Source organism: Clinocottus analis, unplaced genomic scaffold, assembly GCF_023055335.1.
Source record: "Clinocottus analis isolate CAN_PGR_092001 unplaced genomic scaffold, fCliAna1.0.p SCAF_5, whole genome shotgun sequence".
Taxonomy (NCBI): domain Eukaryota; kingdom Metazoa; phylum Chordata; class Actinopteri; order Perciformes; family Cottidae; genus Clinocottus; species Clinocottus analis.
Window position 1 is genome coordinate 11,437,475 of NW_027176207.1, and position 7,776 is coordinate 11,445,250.

At 39.7% G+C, this 7,776-nt stretch overlaps 1 protein-coding gene across 1 annotated transcript in view; it reads left to right on the forward strand.

Moving 5' to 3' along the window:
* Positions 1-7,776, forward strand: part of frem2a (FRAS1 related extracellular matrix 2a) — a 54,802-nt gene that overhangs the window by 17,638 nt on the left and 29,388 nt on the right. The window contains exon 3 of the mRNA XM_068600402.1: positions 244-390. Coding sequence (XP_068456503.1) covers positions 244-390 — 147 coding nt within the window. The remainder of the gene's footprint in view (positions 1-243; positions 391-7,776) is intronic.

Below are 7,776 nucleotides of genomic sequence, written 5' to 3' on the forward strand. Positions count from 1 at the left end.
ATTTTTACAATAATTCATTTTTACTCAATATTTGTTAACATTTGGTATAGTTAAATGAGCACAGTTACACCCAGCACTTACCCTGCATGGGGTTATTAAAGAAGAAAGACATCTAATCAATTTAGGAAGGTAAGAGATACTTTATTTTTTAAATGAAATCGCAAAAAAACTAAACATAGGATGAAAAAACATTTACAATCAGGAGTAACAACATGTATTTATGTGTTTATGTGTTTTCTCCAGGTGGGAACGAGCTCAAGGGAAAGCAGTTCCGTCTGGACTGGGCCTGGATCTCTCTGGAGAAAGAGTACTACGTGGTGGACGAGGAGGACAAGTTCCTGGAGGTGGTGCTCAGACGGAGAGGCTACCTGGGAGAGACGTCTTTTATTGGTTCGTTTGTTTGAATTTCTGCCTCTTTTGTTCTCTTATTCTGGGATCCAAGAAAATATAGTTAAGCCAGGCCAGCGAGTTGGCTCTGAGTCAGTGTAATCCAAGATACTTTAATGATCCCCCTGACTTTATCTTTTATGACACACTAAGTTTTACATTTAAAGTTGTCTCAACGGCAATTGGATGAATTGCCATTAAGTCTGTTCAACACAATTGTTAAGATTTGTTGAGGGTCTGAGTTTTTATCTAGCGCCATCATCGCGTCAAAGTTTTAAAGAGTCCGGAGTTTGGTTTTTGGACCAGATACTAATGACTAAACCAATGACATTCCCATCAAACTCAGCTGTACTTTTAACATGCTGATGTGAATATTTAGCTCAAAGCACAGTCGTGTGTTGATATCTTAGTCCTGTTTCTTTCTGTCAAATTGACAATTTATAAGTTTCTTTTTCTGTAGCAGTCATTTAAACTACATTGAATATCATGTTTTGTCACTTCTAGATTCCTCTCTATTTGTTTTTCTTGCATAAAAGAAACAAGTGCAAAGAAAATAAGGTCAAAATGCTGTGAAATTAACACAATCTGAATCTTATTTTTGTACTTGTCTGATGGTGAATAGTATACATCATTTTATCATTTGCAGTCATATGTCAAAAGTCACCTCATCTTTCACCTTGAGTTCTACTCTCAAATACACACATACACACCAAACATAATCCCTGACAGTTGAAGCCTAAAAGCAATTCCTTTCAACACACACTGTAACCAGATTTATCCTCTAAGCCAAAGTAATTTTGTTTGGCCTTGAGCCATTTTAAGGTTTGCAATAATAATGTTATATGATGAGTTTGGGGAGGCCAGGTGAGATTTATATAAGGTCAATGTGATGCCCTGTAACTTTTCTTTTTTTACAAGAAAAATATTTTTGATAGAATAGTGTTCCAACAGACATTTTTTCCTTGATTTTCCAAGACCAGATTTATTCGACCCAGCCAGGCCAGTGGTTTGTGAGGGCATGAGAAATCAATCAACATGAGACTGTGTCAAGAAGTAATAGAAATGCATAGCATAGAGCATGTGGATACAAGGAAACCCACACAGAAAACTGACAGCATCAATACTGGTGAGAATACTGAAGTTAGATCAAGTCATTGATGAAGTAACATCACTGACATCATCAGTGTCACGGTTAACAGAATTGTCACCCCATCATCTCCTTGTTCCTTGTTTTACCCAAAGAAAAGCTGTGGATGTAAATGCATGTTGATCTATTTATATGTGTTTTAGTTCAGCGATCCACCGCCTGACATTTATACTGGCACAACTTTTATTGGTTGGCTGGTTGGTCTTTTCCCAATGTTATTTGAAGTAGAAGTATTGATTAGGCTTCTTTCATTTTATTCTCTCCTGCTAACACCTGTTAATTGTTGTTTGAAGCCAGATTTATGATAATAGCAATACAAGCCAATGCCTTAAGCTGCTTTATGTGCTCGAGGTGGGTTTGATGCATCAGGGCCCTGCACAGCTGTGTAAAAAAGACAGTGGGGAAAAGATTGAGATGGCATGAAGATCTTCCATCTGCATGGCTCTACTCTACCTACCTGATAGGCCTTCTTTTTCTGGTACCACCTCGGTTGAGGTGCAAATCTAACTGAGCCAAGAAGGTAAAGTGAAAACACTGTGGACCAGCGACTGGTCAGAAAGGATTGTCACTAGTGCAACAGGAGACATCCCACACAAACCCACCATTTTTAATTGGCCAAACTAACGTCATTGCGGCCCTCATTTTTTAAATTCACTTGACCCAGATTCCATTCTATTGCAGCCCTCAAAACTACGCCACAAAGGGGACAAACTGCAGATATTCCTCTTGTTGGTTGCTGATGAAAGGGTTTAGCGAGTGTCACGTTGAAGATGATGATGCACTGCAGTTTCACGCAGCGCTGCTACGACACTGAGCTGAGAAACCTGCCAACACTGAGGGGGTACAATCTGCAGTGGAAAGCGAAATGATACCAAAAGGGATTTGAGTCAAGTTGAGTCAACGCCCATGGAATGGAAGTATTAGTATTAGAAGTATTAGTGAACTGTTGACTTTCTGAAACATGCTCATCAGAAAAAAATATCTAAATTGGACTGTTTTTTGCCCTTATATTTCCGCTTATCATTGATCTGGTGGTTGTTCTGCTTTTGTTCGCATATTGAATGGCTTTTTTTTGTGCTTATTAGCTGTATTCGGTTTTGAAATGAATGAGGCATTTCACAGGATTGTCACACGATTGACAAGAAGTGAATCATCAGCAAACTTAAAGTGAGCATTGTGCCGGCTGCATGGCTCGTCATCACTGTCCAAAACAGAGTGGGCAGAGAACACAGTGCTGGCTGTCTGTGCTGCTCAAACCCTTAAACCTCAAATCCATGCACAGATCCAAGATCAATGCCAGCATTTTTAAAACGCTTTTTGACCAGCAGATGTCCATGATTTAATGTTAAAAATACAACTGCCCAGCATTTTTCTGTGCTTATGTCTGAGTGATTTGCGTGGATTCGAAAGTTAGGAGGATAAGGATGATTTTGTTCCTGAACGCCTCTTATTCCAGACTTTCTGCTGCAGCTCGTTCAGTCTGGGAGAAGCAGTAGCTGTAAGCAGCTTTGACTCCCTCCCACCTCTCATCATGACTCTGATCCCTTTTAATCGTCAGGTCAGGTGTTAGCATCACAGTGCAGCAGTTTATGTAAGTTCTAATACGTATCTACCTGTGTATGGTCTGGTCTGTATGTGCATCCATGTGTGTATATGTGATTCCTCTTGAGAATGTTTTGAGTATCTCTGGGCACACATGAAAGCTTTCATTCTGACTCTCATCTCTTTACACAGTTGGTGTGTGAGCACCTGGTTATCTCTGACCACACACACACACACACACACACACACACACACACACACACACACACACAACACGTGCACACACATTTGCTTTCAAGACCTCCGTTTAAATGAACAACAAGCATGATATGTAGACATGGTGCTAAAACGCATCAATGTGATTTCCTTCTCGGCCGACATAGCGACAACATGTTGAGCCGAGGCATTTTTTTTATACATAAGTGCTTCACTTGAAGGAAGATTAAAGAGATGGAATATTTAAAACTTGATCTTACCCCACAGCACCAAACCAACGTCATCCTGACATAAGAATTTTAAAAGTTAAAGTTTGCTTGCATGTATATCCTCACTGTATTTTTGTGTCTATATGCTCAGTGTGGATCTGTTCAGGCACTGATGATGAAATACAGTCTAGTTCAGGGCAACACCAAATGAGAAACAGAAAGTGATCGAAGCCTAATAACTTTCATAGATTTCAATTTGCTGGGCTGGTGAACAGAAGAATGGAGCGAATGAACCGATAACAGAGTGGCGACATACTCGAGGTGGACAAAATAGCAGGAACACCATTCAACACAATCCAATACAATCCAGAGTAATAATAGCTTTGATTGATGTTTGGTGTCATTCCAAGTCATTATTAGGCTGTAGTTTTTGTTGCTGCAAAGCAAATATCTCATTGAGAGTCGGTGTTGTCGAGGCTCTACTTATGGTCCTCGTTGCTTATTTAACTTTCATGTGTTTGGCTGAAGTTGCATTGATTTTTGAGTTTTCCCCTCACTACAGTGCATAATTTAGACGTGTCCGCAAAGGATGCCTGACTGGCCTCTTCATTTGTGGCCTCATTTTGCCTTTAGATCATTAATTGTCGGTTAACCATTAAAGCTGAAACAAACTTCTTTGCTGATGGTACTCGAGAATTATTGTTTCTCACTTACGTCATTGCCTTTGCAATTTGTATTGAAAAGTAGTGGGCAAAGAAACAGAAACACTTTTTCACGTTTAAGAGAATCAAAGTTAAAAAAGATACTTTAAAAGATACTTTAAAAACATGTATATTCATTGTCATGGGACACACATATATCTGTCACTACTGTAAAATCCAAAAAAAGAAAGCTTGACATAATAAAGATGATGCTTAAGATACAGTGCAGTCAGAAAGTATGATGACAGAAACATATTGTTTTCAGCAACATCAAATAACAGCATATAAACTTGTGAGAAGATAGTCGACCAATCATATACAGTATTCGGTGGCAAATCCTTACCAGTCACCAACACCATTAGGAACATTAGCTGACTAATACTTTCTCAATTAATGAATAAGTGTGTTTGAAGTGCTATTGGCTGTTACAGGTGGGTCGTAGAAAAGATGATCACAAAACACAACTGCAAATGAAGAGATAATCGTTGACATAAAACGGGTGTTTTTTCACTGAGGGCCACAAACAGAAAAATATACTAAAGTCTGGACATTCACTAGGTGAGTTATGTTGCAAAATGAATCAAATGAGGTCAAACATGCTTTATACATACATATATATATATATATATATATATATATATATATATATATATATATATATATATATATATATATATATATATATATATATATATATATATATATATATATATATATCTCAGGTAGGGCATGAAGCTGATTTTGATTCTTCAGAGAATCATCACACTGCATCTCGATCAGTTCTAATTGCAGACTCTCTTCCACTCCTTCTGCATCCACCAGGAAAGAAGTCAAACACAGCTTGATTTCTTTCTCAATGGCAGAAAAATCTTGGAAGCGCAGACTGAATTCTGTCATAACAGATGTGATGACAGACTCATATTTCCCCATTTTAGCAGAAAGCTTGACCTCTGGAAAAGCTACTTTGATTTCAGACTGCGTTGGGAAGTGAGAAGTGAGAATCATTGAAGTTACGTAGTTGTTTTGCAAAAAGACAGAGCTTCATACGGCACTGTTAATGTTCAGTGTGTTGAGATGATGAGTAAGATCAACCAAAGTGGTTCACTCAGCTCATGAAAAGGTCGGTCCTTCTTTTTAAAAAAACTGGTCAATTTCTGATCTCAATACAACAGCTGCAGCTGGAGTCTATGTGGTGGATCTGACAGCTTCAAACATATCATTTCCCATTGTTGTGCCCTTGAGACTCCTCAGATCCAGCAGCTTCCACGTAATGCAAACGTTATCGTCAAGTCCCCGCAAAAGCATTAACAGGTGAGCGCCGACTGTAGCGCCTGTGCTCTCATCACACGCAATCGAGTAAAAATCAAAAGCAAGTTAGCTTACAAGTTAGCTGACAAGTCTTTGTGTCATTCTCTCCAGCGCTGCCAACTTTTCTAAACACCTCGGCGTGAGATTTTGTTGACGGGGGGAGGGAGGAAGGGGGGCACACAAATAGACCTAGCTGTGCGCATGTTGTAGTTGTGTGTCTACACAGTGATGGTGTCAGAAGATTGTTGCTGTTGCAAAGGTTAGCTGATGAAAACTGTGGCGGTGCCAGCCAGACAACGGCGGGGGAGAGCTGCTGTACATGCTCCATCACCATAGGATGTGCAGGTGGAGAAGATCAGGAAAGGAGGAAAGCAGAGATAAGATCAAGGATCAGAGATGCCCCGAGAGCTCAGACAGAACGGGGCTGGACAGGAGCACCCGGATCAGATTGGGTTCTTCTCCCACTGTTTTCAATCTTGTGCCTCACTTTGTCACTTCTTTTCAAAAAAGAAAAAATCACTAATGACAGAAGATATTAACCTTCAGCTTAATTCTTCATGTGTGTGCTCTCTTCCTTACCTGCTGACGCTTGTGTTGAATTGAGTTTTGTCCCATTTCCTGGACTCCTGTAACACCGTCCCAATGACTTGTCCACCCACTTAACCTGTTTTACCTTCTGTTCTTTTCAACCCTAATCTCTCCTCACCTCATCTCACCACAGAGAGTCTTTGGTCTTTTGCTTCCAACCTGCTTTTCCTCATCAAAGACATCATGTCTTTTCTTCCTCCCCCTTACTGCATAGCCCTGGGTCCATGCCATAGGCTGTCTTAGATTCTTCCTCCACCTACTCTTCCTTTGTCGTTTGTCTTCTATCTACCTTCTTCTCTAACGTAGCACACTTTCACTTTCTGTTCTTGCTCAGTCTTCTATTTCCTCACGTCCATCACCACTGGGCCTCTGTCTTTGTCTTCTTGCTCTGTTCCCGTCATGAAACCCTCCACCATCTAGTCCTCATCCTCTGAACCTCTTTCCTTTCCACGTTTCCTCCCATCTTCTGTGCTATATAAGTAATATGAGGAACCCCATCTGGCAACGCGATGGAATTGAATTATCATTCTTTATTTCATATTTTTCACATCAGTCAAAGCTCACTGTTTTACTTTTTTTTTAATCCTTTCTAGTATGTCCTTGCTCTGAGAAATACATGCAGGATTGTTAACAAGGCATTATAATATAATGGGCATGAAAGTACCTGCAGTTATATTTTTCATCATTTCTTTTGGAATTTGCATTCAGCTAAGCTCAGCTTTATGCAGTATTTGCTTTCAATAGTGACACAAACTCTATGCACAAAAGAAAGGAGAATGTGTGGATATAAACATAACTTGTTCTTGTTTGTGAGCAACTCCTTGTGTATGTGTGTTATTGAGATGCAACACACACACACACACACACACACAGGACTGTAGCTCTGAGGAACAGCACCATAGAGATCAAAAGCCCTCAGGTTGGTATTTCTCCACCTGCTGAGAAGGAACCCCTGTGCGACCTTCGGCAATCTCTTTGGGGAGTCCAGCAAGTGTGGCTCAATGAGGCTACAATCCTTTGAGATCCACACTTCCTCTCTTTTACAGGCGTGTGTGTGTGTGTGTGTGTGTGTGTGTGTGTGTGTGTGTGTGTGTGTGTGTGTGTGTGTGTGTGTGTGTGTGGCACAACTGATCTTTAAGATAGAAAGATGAGATAGATAACAATCTGTTGTTATGAGGAACCTTTGTTGAGTCATCTGTAATTGCCTTTCTTGATGGTCTTTGTTGTTTGTGGAGGAGTTGCACAAGACGGGTGGTCCATACACACTTCATGTTGATTGCATTTAGAGGTGGTTCTGTATTAAAACAAATAACCAAATCAACCATTCAAAATCAAACAGTTGATATTAATACGTTAGAATGTTAAAGTTGTATCTCTTCAATGCCATGGTTTAGAAACCCAATTTGAATGGCCTCCACTCAGGAACATGGAACAAGAGTGATGTTTCTTCTATCCAAGCGATACGCTTGTCCACTGCCAAATATCTAAACAGTTTCTCCACAGATTGTCATGTTATTGATCTATCTTTTCAGTTACCTTTTGATCTTTTCTATCGCACCACTAGCAAGCTAAAAATGACATATCTGCAAGAGAAATCACAAAACAGATGTAGGTTCCTCAGATGATGAAATCTTTGAATCAAAACTTGCATATGTAGCAAAATTTCAACCTTTTATTT